The sequence below is a fragment of the Anomaloglossus baeobatrachus genome, assembly GCF_048569485.1.
Source record: "Anomaloglossus baeobatrachus isolate aAnoBae1 chromosome 5 unlocalized genomic scaffold, aAnoBae1.hap1 SUPER_5_unloc_12, whole genome shotgun sequence".
NCBI lineage: Eukaryota > Metazoa > Chordata > Amphibia > Anura > Aromobatidae > Anomaloglossus > Anomaloglossus baeobatrachus.
In genome coordinates, this window is record NW_027441787.1 from 41,841 (window position 1) to 62,443 (window position 20,603).

The 20,603-nt window shown below is 50.5% G+C and overlaps 1 protein-coding gene across 1 annotated transcript; it reads right to left on the reverse strand.

Moving 5' to 3' along the window:
* Positions 1 to 3,810: 3,810 nt before the first annotated feature.
* LOC142258808 (uncharacterized) lies at positions 3,811 to 19,059 on the reverse strand (the record flags this gene model as incomplete). The annotated part of the gene is made up of 8 exons (XM_075331400.1): positions 19,004 to 19,059; positions 11,809 to 11,958; positions 11,500 to 11,679; positions 11,295 to 11,418; positions 11,114 to 11,211; positions 4,325 to 4,474; positions 4,016 to 4,195; positions 3,811 to 3,934 (listed from the first exon to the last, which is right to left on the reverse strand). Coding segments are annotated over exons 2-8 (934 nt in total), but the record flags the coding sequence as incomplete, so codon positions are not given.
* Between the last annotated feature and the right edge of the window lie 1,544 nt (positions 19,060 to 20,603).

The following is a 20,603-nucleotide window of genomic DNA, read 5'->3' on the forward strand; positions in this document are numbered from 1 at the left end:
AAATTTAAAGGGACAGTATCGCGTTTTTTTATTTTTGTATTAAAAATAGTGATTCTGAAATCAAGTATTTCTAATACAAAATGAAAAATCGCAGCTTATTTACTTTTTCTGTTATTCTAATTTTACTGTATGCACTGGGGGCCATGTTGGATTTGCTGTGTGTGTAACGACAGTTACACACTCCTTTATGGCAGCCCCTGTGCATAGAGAATAGTGGTCGCTATCCGACCCTATGTTTAACGTTACAGTGGGCGTATGCTGTGACCTGGACGCGCCCCCTGGGCTGTCCAGATCACAGCAGAGGGAGGAGTTCAGCGCCATCATCGTGGAGCTCACAGCATATGCTGTTTGCTCCACTTCACCCCTGTCAACCGCCGGGATGTGTGAGTACAGGCCGCCTCCCCTCCCCTGCCCCCGTTACCGATGACACCGCCTCCCTCCGCTCTCCCCAGCCCCCGCTACTGCTACCGCTAGTGCCGCCCCTCGCCGTTCCCGTCTCCGCTGACACCCCATCCTTTCGCTCTCCTCAGCCCCGGCTAGTGCCGCCCCTCCCCCTCGCTGTTACCGTCTCCGCTGACACCCCATCCCTCCGCTCTCCCCAGCCACCGCTCTGCTCGCCGCTGCTGTGTATGTGTGTGCCCGTGCCCCACTGCATGCGAGTACCGCCGCTGATGCTGTCTGCACGGCTGTGTATTATCCTCTCCTGTTTGATACTATCTGCTGAGCCGTGTATCTAATCCTCTCTTGGGTGATACACAGCTCAGCAGACAGCATCACCCAGGACAGGATTAGATGCACAGCTCAGCAGACAGCATCACCCAGGACAGGATTAGATACACAGCTCAGCAGACAGTATCACCCAGGACAGGATTAGATACACAGCTCATCAGACAGTATCTAATCCTGTCCTGGGTGATGCTGTCTGATGAGCTGTGTATCTAATCCTAGCCTGTGTGATACTGGCTGCTGAGCCGTGTATCTAATCCTAGCCTGTGTGATACTGTCTGCTGAGCTGTGTATCTAATCCTAGCCTGGGTGATACTGTCTGCTGAGTTGTGTGTCTAATCCTCTCCTGTGTGATACTGTCTGCAGAGCCGTGTATCTAATCCTGTCCTGTGTGATACTCCTGCTGTCCTTGGTGACACTCTAGACATTTCTGGTCACCAACAAAATGGCTCTGCACTGTGTCCCTACATGTCATTCTCTGTTATCCTTTGTAAACACTCAGATTGGGAGGTGGAGGCGTGCCACCACACACAGGAGAGCAGACTCCGCCCACTTTACTACAAGCTGTAACGTGAGCTTTTTCCTACAGTGGGATTTCTGTAGGATTTCAGAAGCTGCTCCCCCTAGTGTTTAACAGTGGAAACAGTGGAAAATATTAAACTTTTTAATTTTTTTTTTACATTTTGCTCAATTAAAAAAAGGAAATAATATTTAAACAAAACATTAAAATATTACTTTACATTTTTTCAGGTATTTAATTTTTTTTTTTTTCTGACGATACATTCCCTTTAAAGAGATTTTTTTTCCAAGACGAAAATAAAATAAAGACAAATGGTGAAAATTTAACGGGGATGTCCAGGACTGTAACATTGATGGCCTATTCTTAGGCTTTGTAACGAAAGCATGTAGCAGGGTCTTGCTGTCTGTGCAGATAGACATTTGGGCTCCAATTCATCAAGACCGGCTATGTACACTGAAAATGACATTAGGGACTGGAGTACGATTTCTGGCATAGGGAGCGCCGCAAATTTTACGAATTAGAGAACCGGTGGCATCACACCCTTGTTCTGGCCAAGCTCTGGCCCTTTTGACATTTGACACACACACACACACACACACACACACACACACACACACACACACCAGCCTGTCTCCTCTTCTGCTTGAAACTCCTGCAATTGAGACATTTGGTCACATGACGTGATGTCAATAAGGTCCTTAAACAGTCCTATAATTGGCATATAAACACTAAGGCCACTAGGAAAATGGGAGCCCTCTGAAACTGCCCAGTTTACTCTCCCTTTCCCCTAATGCCAGTCCTGCATGCCAGCCTGTGTCCTGTTCAGTTCATTTAGACTCCTGCAATTAAAAGACCTTTGGTTACATCATGCCACATGACTTTGAAGTCATTGTGACGCCCTGACAAAATCAGGTTGTCACAGAGGACTGCATCCATCTTCCAGGTGCAGGACTCCCTCCTCCTTGGCCTTCCAACACAAAACCCCACACACAGGTATCCAACACCAGCCATCAAACCCTAGTCACCCCCCAGGACAATAGGGACACACCAGTGGGTGGGGCCAGGCAGATGGTGACGCCCACCTAGGGGTTCTGAGGTGTCAGGGGACGGAAACACACAGAACAGTGCTAGACAGTTGAAGTGAGAGGATTGTGAAGTGGTGCTAAGGGGTTGGAGCCCCGGACTACTTAACCTGACTAGGTTAGGTGGCAGACGGCAGAGTTGGGCCACAGGCGATGGAGATCCGGTCGAGGGAGACCTTAAGTGGACCGGGGCAGGGTTGTAGCCCGCCGGTGCCGACAGCGAGAATCCGGTCCGGAGGCTGTGCACAGTCGGGGTCCCTGGACCCTGGAGCGAGGACAGCTTCAAGCACCTTTCTAATTAACAAGCAGGGGACAAGATTCCAAGTCTTGTCCCACCGACAGCCCAGATAGAGCGAGACGGAAGCCCAACAAGGGGGATAGGGCGTCTGCAAGTTCCTGTTAAGATCCCACGGGTCAGTTCTCGCGGGCCACAGCTCCCACAGAAAAGACACCGGGAGTGGACTTCCCCGTTTCATGCGGACTAGTCAACACACAAGACACAAACCAAAAGTGCAGGAGGAAGGGCCCCTGTTCTGTCAACCGGTGTGCGGGACCCAAGCACACCCCTCCAGAGGCTACCGGTTATCGTCAGTTGGTTTACTATCTGGACTCTGTGTGACTTTATTCAAACAGTGAGTACACTGGTATCATCCGGTCCAACCCCGCAGACTGTGCCCCATTACTCCATCCCACCAACACCTGGGCCCCGGGACAACACCTCCCCTACCCGTGGAGGGGATAATATCCTGCTGCCCCGCTCCATCAGCACCGAGCACCCCCATACCAAGGCAGCGGCGGTGTCACCAACAATCACTGCTAATAATAATAACTATCCCCTTTTGATTTGCGGGTGACGGACGGCTGCGCTCGGGTCCGGCTGCCACTAGAGCCACATCAACCGCCCGGATCCAAGCGTCTCGAGCGCCCCCCCTCCTGCTGAAGGTCAATTCCCCGCCCGCAACAGCATCAAAGGTCCTTAAGCAATCAACCTTAGATTACAACTGATGGAGTCCCTAAGAGACTGGGGTTTCTAAGAAATAGCGCAGTTTGACTCTTCTTGACGCTGGCCCTGACTGTAACTAGGTCTTATTTTCAGGGAAACTGGGTATTCATGAACCATCTGCAGGTCTTTGAATTGCCTTCATAACAACATAGAGAAGGCACTAGAAACAAACATCAGAAGAAGCAGAAGCAAAGAAAATACAGCTGAAAAAACCCACAGCAGAAAGTCTAAAAATGTAAACACAAAATTAGTGCAAAAAGTACATGAGTAGATATCTCTTACTGGATAGAGCTGGAGGAAACACATCCTGAGGAACATCGGGGTCTTCTTGGTTACAGTCCTGTGGGAGAAGAGGACGGGGACATCTCTCTGGTGTTGTCCTCTTACTGGATAGACCTGGAGGAGACACATACAGGGACTGAATTCATTCCTTACATACAGATAATTATAGGCCGTGTGTATTTAGTCCTGTCTATTACCTGGTGATGTGAGGGGCTGGGGAACCTCCATCATGACGTCCGTGTACAGATGTTTGTGTCCTTCTAAATACTCCCACTCCTCCATGGAGAAATAGACGGTGACGTCCTGACACCTTATAGGAACCTGACACATACAATGATACCGTCACCCCCGATCCCTTCATAGCGTTACTGTATAATGTCCCAGCATTCCCAGCAGTGTCACCTCTCCAGTCAGCAGCTCAATCATCTTGTAGGTGAGTTCTAGGATCTTCTGGTCATTGATGTCCTCATGTATCGGGGGGTGAGGTGGAGGCCCCGTGATTGTGCTCAGGGGTCTTCCCCATCCCTCAGACACAGGGGCCTGACAGCGCTCACTAGAGGTCTTCTTCACTACTGTGTAATCCTGGTTATGGAGAGACACAGTAATAAATCTCACTCCAGACATTTCCAGAGTCCTCACCTCTCCAGTTCTGTCCATCTGTTATTCCCATAGATAAGAATGATGTAATGTGACGTCATCAGAATCTCTCACCTCTCCAGTAAGCCGGAAGAGGATCTCTAGGGTGAGGTGTAATATCCTCTCCGCCATCTTGTCCCTGTCCTTATCCATCCTTGATAGGTCAATCAGGAGAATTCTCTTATATAGAAGATCTCCACTGAGAGGATCCGATATTGTAGGGACCTGAATGGGGAGACGATGACGATGTGACATCAGAAAGAATCCTGTATAGTAACATAATTACTGGAGACTTTATATCCGATCACTGGCCGCTGAAATAACGCTATCATGTATGACAAGAAGGAGAAGACAAGTCCTGGTCTGGTCCTGAGCACTAATTATAGAGAAGCAGCCAGGAGGCCTATGGTCAGAGGAAAAGCAGGAGAGATCCAGAGCTCAGGGGGAGAATCTGTCCACAGGACAACTATAAGTCATAAACTTTACAAATTTGGTCTTTATAGAATAATGGATATTTTTAAAAGCAAAAGAATAAGAATTGAAAATTTCTTCACAGACGCCTTCATCCAATTTACCTGAGATAGAGCTGTTTTATAAAGTAGCAGGGGAAAAAATGTGACCTGTAGATGTGTTTACCAGCTTTGCACATCCCCCAAGAGACTGGCAGCAGTACTTGCAGTGAAAGGTTTGTCCTGCAAAGAATTTGTGGCGCCCTGGACAAGCCAGGGGTCACAGAGAACAACACCTACACACCCCACACTCCCGGTCAGGCACACCAAAGTCAGAAGAAAACCTTTGTTGCCTTCCTCCAGGGGCTGATGTCCACACCAGGGGGTGGGCCAGGCGGTTGGCCCCGCCCACCGAGGAGTTCACAGTCCTGGAGGCGGGAAAAGCAAGCAGATTAGTTTTTGGAGGAGAAAGTGGAAGGAGGAAAGTGTCAGTTAAGCAGCTTGAAGTTGGTCCGGGTGTGTGGCCCGGACTGATCAGCAAGGTTGGCAGACGGTGGTGACCGTCTGCAGGAGTGGCCTATTGGAGCTTACCGTAAAGACCGTGGACGGGCGGTGGCCCGGCGGTACCGGACCGGTACGCAAAGAGAAGCCAGCACCATCTGGCAGGGGCTTGCGGACCCCGGCAAGGCTAGGAGTCGCCGCGAATTTGCCAAATCCGTTAGCGAAGGGAACCTCCTGGGTTTCCCAGCAGCCAAGTCCCGACAGAAGGCAACAGTCCAACCGAGAGAGGGAAACACAGTCACCGCCAAGGCTAAAGTTCCCAGGGCCAGAGCCTGCGGGCAAAAGGGGCTCCTCCAGCCCATATCCAAACTGGGGAGCGGGTTACCGGTGAGAACCCATTGGAACCATTTACAGTACACAGGTGCAGGGAAAGGCAGTCACCATCAACCTGCCGGGAGAAACAACACCACAGCCGTCTGTGGGACCCGTCCATCCAGCCGTGTGTTTTACCGAGAACTGTGTCCTCATCATTGGCTGAGTGAGTACCACCGTGCCGTGCGGCACAGCGCTGCCCCCGCGACCCTGCACCTCGCCAGGCCCCGTAACCCGCCTGCCATCCATCCCTACCCCATCACCGGGCCCCGGGACAACCAACCCCCTACCCACGGAGGGGAGAACTAACAACCGAGCTGCTCCCTGTCACCGCTCCCGGGATCCCCGTCTAGAGCAGCGGTGGTGTCACCAATATCACCACAACCGTGGGTGGCGTCACGGACAATAACCAAATCCCCACAATCCAATCCCTACCCTTTTCACTCACGGGCGAGGAGCGCCGCTCGAGTCCCTGGGATCCGGCCCATCGCTCGAGCCACCACCGAGCAGCAGTGGCCGGACCCGAGCAGTGGGAGAGCGCAGCGTCCCCTCCTCCGCCCGCGACATATTTCCTCAGGGGGCTGAATACTAATGCACATCACAATTTTCAGAGTTATATTTCTTAAAATGTTTAAAAATCCGTTTATAAATTTCCTTTATACTTAACAAATGTTTGCTACTTTGTGTTGTTATCACATAAAACCCCAATAAAATCCACTTATTTGTGGCTGTAATGTAAAAAAAACATGGAAAAGTTCACCGGGTGTGAATAGTTTTTCAAGGAAAGGTATGTCTACCTTCAACCTAAAAAATGATGACATTTTGTCAGAAATATTTTGGTGCAAACTTGCCGCCATTTAGGAAGATAAGACTTTTTGGACTAAAAAGTCACAAACAAAGGTCATAGGAAAAAAATACAAAGCGTTTCTATTGTGCGCAAAATTCATGATCCACATGCAACATTCTGAAGAATTTGGGAAAAAAACATAAAATGATACGAGAAGACAAAAAAAGCAGCATAGAAAAAAAACAAACAAAAAAAACCACCACAATTGATGAGTTGGATGTAAGTTTTGTGGTGCGGAGCCCGTTATACCGGCAGACGGGATGTGACCGGAGGCAGAAATATTCAGGGAAGGGAAAGATTTTACACTTTGTAGATAAATCCTCTCTTCCCGGGATGTAACGGCCTCTAATGCCGGGATCACACGGCCGGATAAAGAATCATCACAGCTTCATCCAGAAAACTAGGACAAGTCTTTTCTTATTTGTCATCCATATACAATCCGGTATTTACAGCCGCTATTAATAATTTACAAGACCATTTACAGCTTCCTCCATTACAGAACTGCAATGTACCCGTAACACAATGTCTGCTGTATGGTGGAGCTGGTGGGAATCTGATGGTTTGTGCAGCCACAGACCTGAATGGACGAGTCTCCTCCGATTTACAGAAGACACTAGAGGATGCTGGGATTATTCTCACACGCAGATTCAGTCAGTGAGAAAGAAAATCCCCATCTGCACTGCCACATCCAATAACAATGGTCTGAGGATGAGACGTTGTGTTATTTTATGGACAACACTGAAAATACAGTAGTGTGAACGAGAACTAAAAGGAACCAAAGCTCTTTTCTCTGCTAATCCTGCCATCTCCACCGCTCTCATCAGGGTCGGATTGCGGTGTCTGGGGCCCAACAGGGGAATTGACTCTAGGGGCTCACCCTACAGCTAAATATAAACACCCATTAATGTTATCCCTGTTATAGTGGAGCGCGGACTGTATACATGTGATGCCCTGGCAAAACCAGGAGTCACAGATTAGGCCCCCGCATAACACCATCCCTCACAGGGTTACAACGAAGTCAATTAAACTCCTAGTCACCCCCCCTTAGGGCCAAACAGACACACCAGTGGGCGGGACCAGGCGGTTAGGGCACGCCCACCTAGGGGTCTAGACAGCTCGGGGCGGGAAAATCAGTTAGTTTTAAGCCGGGACACAGAAGGTGTCAGTCAGTGAGGAGTCAAGTGAGCAGTTTAAGTTGACAGGTGCCAGGGTTGGAGCCCTGGTACGTTGGCTAGGTGGCAGACGGTCTCCGTCCGCAGGAGACGTGAAGACGGCAGCCGGAGATCCGAGGTGGACCGGAGAAGGGTTGGAGCCCGCCGGTGTAGACACCAGAGAGACCCGAACCTGAAACCGTGCACAGAGGGGGTACTCGTACCCTGAAGCCAGGACCGGAACTGATGGCATAAATAATTAACCGATTGAGGGCAGGATTACAGGTCCTGTCCCAGCCAAAGTCCCAAAATCAGACAACCACCCACAGAAAGGGAAAGGGCCAACGCCAGGGCCATAGAATCCCACGGGTCAGCGTCAGCGGGCATGGCTCCTCAGGTACACAGCCAACCAGGAGCGAACTCCCGTGTTCCAGACCGGGAAGTCCAAATCTACAGAAACACAGTGCAGAGGCGAAAGACGGCGACCACCAGCCCGGGTGGGGGACCAGAGTACAACCGGCCGCGGCAGCCGGCCACCGGCACCCTTGGTTTACTAAAATACTCATGTGGTTCAGTGACTGAGTAACAAACTGTCCCCTGATACGTTCAGGCGCGCAGCCCCCTGTCATCGCCATACCCTGCACAGAGACACTGGGCCCCGGGGCAACCATCCCACGGAGGGGTTAACATCCAGCTGCAACTACATCTCCCCCAGGTGCCCCACAACAGCAGCAGTGGTGTCCCACTTCACCACACACCATGGGTGGTGTCACGAACCGAGTACGGCCAAGCCTGTACAACTACGTCCCTCTTTTATTTGGCGTGTCCGCGTGACCCCTGGGTCCGGAGGATCCCTCGAGCCACGTAGCGGGTCCGGATCTGAGCAGCCAGGCTGCTACAGGCGTGGAGGCGGCACATATGTGACGCCCTGGGCAAGCCAGGGGTCACAGGTCATCACACCACCACACCCTACATCCCAGCTAGGAACACCAAAGCTAACCAAAAATCCTTGTTGCCTTCCTCCAGAGGCTGATGTTCACACCAGGGGGTGGGCCAGGCGGTTGGCTCCGCCCACCGAGGAGTTCACAGCTCTGGAGGCGGGAAGAACCAGGCAGATAGAGTTTGGAGGAGGAAGTGGAAGGAGTGGAAGTTTAGCCCAGGCAGGGCTCGAGTGCAGATTAGCCCAGGCAGGGCTTGAGTAAACAAGAAGTTAAGCTAAGGAAGTGAAGTGGAAAAGGAGGAAAGCAAGAGTGGTGACAGGAAAGAGGGAGAGTGGAAAGCCTGAAGTTGGTCCAGCTGTGTGTAGGACCGGGTCAGCAAGGTCAGCAACGACGGTGACTGTCCAGAGGGGTGACTGTTCGGGAGTTCCTGGAAGGACCGCGGACGGGTAGTGACCCGGCGGTCTGGAGCAGCGTGCAAAGGACAGTCAGCACCAGGGCAGGGGCCTCTCGGACCCCGGCAAGGCTAGGAGTCGCCATAATTTGCCGAATCCGTCAGTGAAGGGGACGTCGATCCCCCAACAACCAAGTCCCGATTGAAGGCAACAGTCCAACCATTAAGGAGGAACACCGCCACCGCCAGGGCACCAGTTCCTCAGGGCCAGCGTCTGCGGGCAAAGTAGAGCTCCTCCGGTCCAGCTTGAAGCCGGGGAGCGGGTTACCGGTGGGGACCCATCGCTACCAACTTAGAAACATCAGGTGCAGGTCAGAGGGACATCACCGTCACCTACTGGGAGAGCAAGTGCAGCCGTCCGTGGGAACCGTCTTTCCAGCCGTGTGGTTTACCGTAAAACTGTGTCAACGTCTCAGGCTGAGTGAGTACCACAGTGCCGCAAGGCACAGCGCTGCCCCCGCGTCCCTGCGCCCACCAGGCCCTGCATCTCCCACCTCATCACTGGGCCCCGGGATCACCAACCCCTACCCACGGAGGGGCAACGCAACACCTGGCTGCTCCGCATCACCATCCCCGGGATCCCCATATTGAGCAGCGCTATATCCCATATCCCCTATATGTCACCAGTAATAATGTCCCCTTATTTGCCCCTACAGTAATGATGCCCCACGTGCCACCATAAACTAATAATGTATGTTTCTCATTCTGGCCCCTTTTATTTAATGTCTGGGGAAACAAGTGGAATCAGAAGGGGATGTTAATTGCTTCCTGCACAAGATATCCCCCACACTGCTCCTCTCCAAAATAGCCCCACAAAGAGCCCCTTTCCAAAATGTCCCCCAAAAATTTGCTCTTTCTATAATATCTCCCCCATACTAAATTGCTGTATAAATCCCCCCCCCCTCCTCATTATACTATGCTGCCTTCCACAATCCTTGATGCCTCATAATGTCCCCCATTGCCCTATAATGTCCCAATTTGCTTCATAATGTCCTCCATTACCCTATAATGTCCCCCACTGCCTTATAATGTCCCACACTGCCTTATAATGTCCCACACTGCCCTATAATGTCCCACACTGCCCTATAATGTCCCACACTGCCCTATAATGTCCCACACTGCCCTATAATGTCCCCCACTGCCCTATTATGTCCCCCACTGCCCTATTATGTATCCCATTGCCCTATAATGTCCCAATTTCTTTCATAACATCCCCCACTGACCTATAATGCGCCAATTTGCTTCATAATGTCCTCCATTACCCTATAATGTTCCACACTGCCTTATACTGTATCCCACTGCCCTATAATGTCCCCCACTGCCCTATAATGTCCCCCACTGCCCTATAATGTCCCCCACTGCCCTATTATGTCCCCCACTGACCCATAATATGATCCATAAAGTCCCCAACCGCTTCTTTATGCCCCTTGTAAAATAACACTGTCCCTCCCCCACCCGCAGCCCCTCATGTAAAATTATTGTACATCTTCGGCTCCTCTGGAGCGCTTACCTGTGCCTGCACGTCCTCCTCTTCATCCCTGCAGCTGCGGCCCGGTGATGATGATGTCGGTGCAGGACTGAGGCGCGCTCCTCTGCCTCAGTCCTGTCGCATCCTCCTCCTCTGGTGATGACGTCCCGTTGCGGTGCGGGCTGTGCAGCGCTGCTCTGCCTCCTGTCACTGGCCGCACTGTACAAATGTACGCGCGCCTGAAAGACGCGCATACATTTGAATACCGGCGCAGTCTCCAGGCCTGCACACCTCATCGGTGCAGACCTGGGGACTCCCGCAGTGCACCGCTAGGACCTTTGGTTAGTCACATGACACATGTGATGTCACTAAAAGTCATGCAACTGCAGAAACGTTAGTGATCGTACAGAATGTGTACGATCACTGAAGTTAATGATTGAAAGGCTGGGGGCCCCTTAGAGCGTGGGGGCCCTGGATGAGCTGCTGAGTCTGCCCACCAATAAACGCCGGCTCCGCGGCCCTGTACAGCGATTCCCCGCTACCCTGGTGGGCCAGACCAACCCTGGCTCTCATTACACAAGTATAAACCATATAATACTGGAGGATAAAACAAGACTGAGCACAAGACCTTCACAGCCGTCTACACATCATAGGGAGATTTCATGGCACCTTCTCTCCATCTACCTGATGATCCTGAGGAACATCGGGAGCTTCTTGTTTACAGTCCTGTGGGAGCAGAGGACGGGGACATCTCTCTGGTGTTGTCCTCTTACTGGATAGACCTGGAGGAGACACATACAGGGACTGAATTCATTCCTTACATACAGATAATTATAGGCCGTGTGTATTTAGTCCTGTCTATTACCTGGTGATGTGAGGGGCCGGGGAACCTCCATCATGACGTCCTTGTACAGATCTTTGTGTCCTTCTAAATACTCCCACTCCTCCATGGAGAAATAGACGGTGACGTCCTGACACCTTATAGGAACCTGACACATACAATGATACCGTCACCCCCGATCCCTTCATAGCGTTACTGTATAATGTCCCAGCATTCCCAGCAGTGTCACCTCTCCAGTCAGCAGCTCAATCATCTTGTAGGTGAGTTCTAGGATCTTCTGGTCATTGATGTCCTCGTGTATCGGGGGGTGAGGTGGAGGCCCCGTGATTGGGCTCAGGGGTCTTCCCCATCCATCAGACACAGGGGCTTGACAGCGCTCACTAGAGGTCTTCTTCACTACTGTGTAATCCTGGTTATGGAGAGACACAGTAATAAATCTCACTCCAGACATTTCCAGAGTCCTCACCTCTCCAGTTCTGTCCATCTGTTATTCCCATAGATAAGAATGGTGTAATGTGACGTCATCAGAATCTCTCACCTCTCCAGTAAGCCGGAAGAGGATCTCTAGGGTGAGGTGTAATATCCTCTCCGCCATCTTGTCCCTGTCCATATCCATCCTTCACGGGGCAATCAGGAGAATTCTCTTCTATAGAAGATCTCCACTGAGAGGATCCGATATTGTAGGGACCTGAATGGGGAGAAGATGACGATGTAACATCATAAAGAATCCGCTGTAATAATACAATTACTGGAGATAATAAGCGGAAACATATAATGAGAACATTCTGGGGAACATTATACTGTAGGGGTCAGAAAGGGGCTGAGGACTGAGGGCGGGAAGGGGCCGAGGACGGAGGGCAGAAAGGGACTGAGGGCAGAAAGGAGCCGAGGACTGAGGGCGGAAAGGGTCCGAGGGCAGAAAGGGGCTGGGGACTGAGGGCAGACGGGTTTCCTCACTTCCGGCCTCTCATAGTTGGGGTGTTTGTATCTATCAGAGGAAAAAGAATAAAAACCTCACGATTCATAGAAATCAGCAAGAGAAAAATACCAAGAAAGACTCAGAGCTGAAGGGGTTAATGCCGCCTGCCCCAGTAATGGGGAATCTCCACACACCTCCACCTGCAGAGCCGCACACTAGATATATAATACCCTGCACCTACCTCCACCTGCAGAGCCGCGCACTAGATATATAATACCCTGCACCTACCTCCACCTGCAGAGCCGCACACTAGATAAATAATACCCTGCACCTACCTCCTCCTGCAGAGCCGCACACTAGATATATAATACCCTGCACCTACCTCCACCTGCAGAGCCGCACACTAGATATATAATACCCTGCACCTACCTCCTCCTGCAGAGCCGCACACTAGATATATAATACCCTGCACCTACCTCCACCTGCAGAGCCGCACACTAGATATATAATAACCTGCACCTACCTCCACCTGCAGAGCCGCACACTAGATATATAATACCCTGCACCTACCTCCTCCTGCAGAGCCGCACACTAGATATATAATACCCTGCACCTACCTCCACCTGCAGAGCCGCGCACTAGATATATAATACCCTGCACCTACCTCCTCCTGCAGAGCCGCACACTAGATATATAATACCCTGCACCTACCTCCACCTGCAGAGCCGCACACTAGATATATAATACCCTGCACCTACCTCCACCTGCAGAGCCGCACACCAGATATATAATACCCTGCACCTACCTCCTCCTGCAGAGCCGCACACTAGATATATAATACCCTGCACCTACCTCCTCCTGCAGAGCCGCACACTAGATATATAATACCCTGCACCTACCTCCACCTGCAGAGCCGCACACTAGATATATAATACCCTGCACCTACCTCCACCTGCAGAGCCGCACACTAGATATATAATACCCTGCACCTACCTCCACCTGCAGAGCCGCACACTAGATATATAATACCCTGCACCTACCTCCACCTGCAGAGCCGCACACTAGATATATAATACCCTGCACCTACCTCCACCTGCAGAGCCGCACACTAGATATATAATACCCTGCACCTACCTCCACCTGCAGAGCCGCACACTAGATATATAATACCCTGCACCTACCTCCACCTGCAGAGCCGCACACTAGATATATAATACCCTGCACCTACCTCCACCTGCAGAGCCGCACACTAGATATATAATACCCTGCACCTACCTCCACCTGCAGAGCCGCACACTAGATATATAATACCCTGCACCTACCTCCACCTGCAGAGCCGCACACTAGATATATAATACCCTGCACCTACCTCCACCTGCAGAGCCACACACTAGATATATAATACCCTGCACCTACCTCCACCTGCAGAGCCGCACACTAGATATATAATACCCTGCACCTACCTCCACCTGCAGAGCCGCACACTAGATATATAATACCCTGCACCTACCTCCTCCTGCAGAGCCGCACACTAGATATATAATACCCTGCACCTACCTCCACCTGCAGAGCCGCACACTAGATATATAATACCCTGCACCTACCTCCTCCTGCAGAGCCGCACACTAGATATATAATAACCTGCACCTACCTCCACCTGCAGAGCCGCACACTAGATATATAATACCCTGCACCTACCTCCTCCTGCAGAGCCGCACACTAGATATATAATACCCTGCACCTACCTCCTCCTGCAGAGCCGCACACTAGATATATAATACCCTGCACCTACCTCCACCTGCAGAGCCGCACACTAGATATATAATACCCTGCACCTACCTCCTCCTGCAGAGCCGCACACTAGATATATAATACCCTGCACCTACCTCCACCTGCAGAGCCGCACACTAGATATATAATACCCTGCACCTACCTCCTCCTGCAGAGCCGCACACTAGATATATAATACCCTGCACCTACCTCCACCTGCAGAGCCGCACACTAGATATATAATACCCTGCACCTACCTCCACCTGCAGAGCCGCACACTAGATATATAATACCCTGCACCTACCTCCTCCTGCAGAGCCGCACACTAGATATATAATACCCTGCACCTACCTCCTCCTGCAGAGCCGCACACTAGATATATAATACCCTGCACCTACCTCCACCTGCAGAGCCGCACACTAGATATATAATACCCTGCACCTACCTCCTCCTGCAGAGCCGCACACTAGATATATAATACCCTGCACCTACCTCCTCCTGCAGAGCCGCACACTAGATATATAATACCCTGCACCTACCTCCACCTGCAGAGCCGCACACTAGATATATAATACCCTGCACCTACCTCCACCTGCAGAGCCGCACACTAGATATATAATACCCTGCACCTACCTCCACCTGCAGAGCCGCACACTAGATATATAATACCCTGCACCTACCTCCACCTGCAGAGCCGCACACTAGATATATAATACCCTGCACCTACCTCCACCTGCAGAGCCGCACACTAGATATATAATACCCTGCACCTACCTCCTCCTGCAGAGCCGCACACTAGATATATAATACCCTGCACCTACCTCCACCTGCAGAGCCGCACACTAGATATATAATACCCTGCACACACCTCCACCTGCAGAGCCGCACACTAGATATATAATACCCTGCACCTACCTCCACCTGCAGAGCCGCACACTAGATATATAATACCCTGCACCTACCTCCACCTGCAGAGCCGCACACTAGATATATAATACCCTGCACCTACCTCCACCTGCAGAGCCGCACACTAGATATATAATACCCTGCACCTACCTCCACCTGCAGAGCCGCACACTAGATATATAATACCCTGCACCTACCTCCTCCTGCAGAGCCGCACACTAGATATATAATAACCTGCACCTACCTCCACCTGCAGAGCCGCACACTAGATATATAATACCCTGCACCTACCTCCACCTGCAGAACCGCACACTAGATATATAATACCCTGCACCTACCTCCACCTGCAGAGCCGCACACTAGATATATAATACCCTGCACCTACCTCCACCTGCAGAGCCGCACACGAGATATATAATACCCTGCACCTACCTGCAGAGCCGCACACTAGATATATAATACCCTGCACCTACCTCCACCTGCAGAGCCGCACACTAGATATATAATACCCTGCACCTACCTCCACCTGCAGAGCCGCACACTAGATATATAATACCCTGCACCTACCTCCACCTGCAGAGCCGCACACGAGATATATAATACCCTGCACCTACCTCCACCTGCAGAGCCGCACACTAGATATATAATACCCTGCACCTACCTCCACCTGCAGAGCCGCACACTAGATATATAATACCCTGCACCTACCTCCACCTGCAGAGCCGCACACTAGATATATAATACCCTGCACCTACCTCCACCTGCAGAGCCGCACACTAGATATATAATACCCTGCACCTACCTCCACCTGCAGAGCCGCACACTAGATATATAATACCCTGCACCTACCTCCACCTGCAGAGCCGCACACTAGATATATAATACCCTGCACCTACCTCCACCTGCAGAGCCGCACACTAGATATATAATACCCTGCACCTACCTCCACCTGCAGAGCCGCACACTAGATATATAATACCCTGCACCTACCTCCACCTGCAGAGCCGCGCACTAGATATATAATACCCTGCACCTACCTCCACCTGCAGAGCCGCGCACTAGATATATAATACCCTGCACCTACCTCCACCTGCAGAGCCGCGCACTAGATATATGATACCCTGCACCTACCTCCACCTGCAGAGCCGCACACTAGATATATAATACCCTGCACCTACCTCCACCTGCAGACCGCACACTAGATATATAATACCCTGCACCTACCTCCACCTGCAGAGCCGCACACTAGATATATAATACCCTGCACCTACCTCCACCTGCAGAGCCGCACACTAGATATATAATACCCTGCACCTACCTCCACCTGCAGAGCCGCACACTAGATATATAATACCCTGCACCTACCTCCACCTGCAGAGCCGCACACTAGATATATAATACCCTGCACCTACCTCCACCTGCAGAGCCGCGCACTAGATATATAATACCCTGCACCTACCTCCACCTGCAGAGCCGCGCACTAGATATATAATACCCTGCACCTACCTCCACCTGCAGAGCCGCGCACTAGATATATAATACCCTGCACCTACCTCCACCTGCAGAGCGGCACACTAGATATATAATACCCTGCACCTACCTCCACCTGCAGAGCGGCACACTAGATATATAATACCCTGCACCTACCTCCACCTGCAGAGCGGCACACTAGATATATAATACCCTGCACCTACCTCCACCTGCAGAGCCGCACACTAGATATATAATACCCTGCACCTACCTCCTCCTGCAGAGCGGCACACTAGATATATAATACCCTGCACCTACCTCCACCTGCAGAGCGGCACACTAGATATATAATACCCTGCACCTACCTCCACCTGCAGAGCGGCACACTAGATATATAATACCCTGCACCTACCTCCACCTGCAGAGCGGCACACTAGATATATAATACCCTGCACCTACCTCCACCTGCAGAGCGGCACACTAGATATATAATACCCTGCACCTACCTCCACCTGCAGAGCGGCACACTAGATATATAATACCCTGCACCTACCTCCACCTGCAGAGCCGCACACTAGATATATAATACCCTGCACCTACCTCCACCTGCAGAGCCGCACACTAGATATATAATACCCTGCACCTACCTCCACCTGCAGAGCCGCACACTAGATATATAATACCCTGCACCTACCTCCACCTGCAGAGCCGCACACTAGATATATAATACCCTGCACCTACCTCCACCTGCAGAGCCGCACACTGGATATATAATAACCTGCACCTACCTCCACCTGCAGAGCCGCACACTGGATATATAATACCCTGCACCTACCTCCACCTGCAGAGCCGCACACTGGATATATAATACCCTGCACCTACCTCCACCTGCAGAGCCGCACACTGGATATATAATACCCTGCACCTACCTCCACCTGCAGAGCCGCACACTAGATATATAATACCCTGCACCTACCTCCACCTGCAGAGCCGCACACTAGATATATAATACCCTGCACCTACCTCCACCTGCAGAGCCGCACACTAGATATATAATACCCTGCACCTACCTCCACCTGCAGAGCCGCACACTAGATATATAATACCCTGCACCTACCTCCACCTGCAGAGCCGCACACTAGATATATAATACCCTGCACCTACCTCCACCTGCAGAGCCGCACACTAGATATATAATACCCTGCACCTACCTCCACCTGCAGAGCCGCACACTAGATATATAATACCCTGCACCTACCTCCACCTGCAGAGCCGCACACTAGATATATAATACCCTGCACCTACCTCCACCTGCAGAGCCGCACACTAGATATATAATACCCTGCACCTACCTCCACCTGCAGAGCCGCACACTAGATATATAATACCCTGCACCTACCTCCACCTGCAGAGCCGCACACTAGATATATAATACCCTGCACCTACCTCCACCTGCAGAGCCGCACACTAGATATATAATACCCTGCACCTACCTCCACCTGCAGAGCCGCACACTAGATATATAATACCCTGCACCTACCTCCACCTGCAGAGCCGCACACTAGATATATAATACCCTGCACCTACCTCCACCTGCAGAGCCGCACACTAGATATATAATACCCTGCACCTACCTCCACCTGCAGAGCCGCACACTAGATATATAATACCCTGCACCTACCTCCACCTGCAGAGCCGCACACTAGATATATAATACCCTGCACCTACCTCCACCTGCAGAGCCGCACACTAGATATATAATACCCTGCACCTACCTCCACCTGCAGAGCCGCACACTAGATATATAATACCCTGCACCTACCTCCACCTGCAGAGCCGCACACTAGATATATAATACCCTGCACCTACCTCCACCTGCAGAGCCGCACACTAGATATATAATACCCTGCACCTACCTCCACCTGCAGAGCCGCACACTAGATATATAATACCCTGCACCTACCTCCACCTGCAGAGCCGCACACTAGATATATAATACCCTGCACCTACCTCCACCTGCAGAGCCGCACACTAGATATATAATACCCTGCACCTACCTCCACCTGCAGAGCCGCACACTAGATATATAATACCCTGCACCTACCTCCACCTGCAGAGCCGCACACTAGATATATAATACCCTGCACCTACCTCCACCTGCAGAGCCGCACACTAGATATATAATACCCTGCACCTACCTCCACCTGCAGAGCCGCACACTAGATATATAATACCCTGCACCTACCTCCACCTGCAGAGCCGCACACTAGATATATAATAACCTGCACCTACCTCCACCTGCAGAGCCGCACACTAGATATATAATACCCTGCACCTACCTCCACCTGCAGAGCCGCACACTAGATATATAATACCCTGCACCTACCTCCACCTGCAGAGCCGCACACTAGATATATAATACCCTGCACCTACCTCCACCTGCAGAGCCGCACACTAGATATATAATACCCTGCACCTACCTCCACCTGCAGAGCCGCACACTAGATATATAATACCCTGCACCTACCTCCACCTGCAGAGCCGCACACTAGATATATAATACCCTGCACCTACCTCCACCTGCAGAGCCGCACACTAGATATATAATACCCTGCACCTACCTCCTCCTGCAGAGCCGCACACTAGATATATAATACCCTGCACCTACCTCCTCCTGCAGAGCCGCACACTAGATATATGGCTGCTCTGTGCTTACAGGACCTGTGATGATGTCACATGGAGGGGAGGAGTCAGGGGTCACATGATCAGCTCTTCAGTATACTCCTATATTGGCGTGTACACACTGGATGAGGCGCGGTGTCAGTGGACAGTTATAGAAAACCACTGTTGCGTATGTATGTGACCCCTGTTGCGTATGTTTGTGACCCCTTCAAATTCATTTCAATCTTTGCTAAATTGAATTTTTTATTGATGAGTTCAGGTGAGGAGAAGATTTATTGAGCGACTTTAGAAGAAAAACATTTGGACCTGATCGGTCTTGATCACAATTCGCTGAAAATGTGTGTACGACGTATATGGAGCAGAGCCGCATGTGTACGATGTGTATTGAACAGTGCTATGTGTAGTAGTGGAGCTGTGTATGTAGCGGAGCCGGGGGTGCACAATGTATATGTAGCGGAGCCATGTGTACACAGTGTATGTAGCGGATACCCGCTTTTACCACTTTATTAATCCCCAAAACACCTGTGCAAGTCCAACATAATCCACACGAGATTACACAACGATTCAAGCTCTGCTACATGTAGTCACAGCACTTGATCATGGCACATGACCACCCGCTGTGAGGTTCAGGCAGAAACTGAGCAGCGATCAGTGGTGACGTCACTCAGGTTAGCCGTGGCCACAGCTGGAGGTTCCCACGGTCCCCCACTTGTGACAGCAGGTAACTTGACCTCAGGTGACTTCAGACTTCACCGCTCATCACGCAACTCACTCAGTCTCTGCCTAAACATCACAGTGTACGTAGGAAATACTGTGGATAGAAGCGCAGGACAGGGTCTTACCTTGGCTTATCTGTTACCTTAGCTGGTAATTTCATTAACCTATAAGGGTTGTGCCAGTCACAACTCCTAAATGCACATAAAGGATGGTGGCAGCGAAAGCGAATTCAGATGTAAAAAAAAGATCGGGTGTATGCCGCGCTATCACCAGAAAATCAGATGTTGATTATTTCATCTTCTTATGCTGTTATTCAAGTCGACGCGTTTCAGAGAACTCAGTCTCCTTCATCAGGACATCAAGGAAAAATCAACAGTCTACTACAGAGGAAAGAACATATATATATATATATATATATATATATATATATACATACATACATACATACAGATACGTCAGAGGATCGGCCGCTGTATGTCAAATACTGGCGGGACAATTGTTAAAAATAGGATTTGACGTATATTATGCTTAGCCAGTATATAATGATTGAAGAGAAATATAGGTGCAAACCATATGTGGGTTTATTCAATAAAGGTTAAAAAATCATTACAGGAAAATCATGCTTGGCTTTAGTTAGAATTGAGTTAAGAGAGAAAAAGATAGAGAAAGAGTCCATTATCTTACATAGCTGTGATGTTATGCAGGCAGTCTTCCATCTGGTTGAGAATGGTCCGCATTCCAAACTCTATGAAATATGGTCAAGCTAAAATACATTTCAACACACCCTCCTTTCCTCACTTGTGTCTTTACATGGCTTTAAACATGTCTTCAAAAACCTAATATAACTCATTCTCAGTTTTAGCCCATGC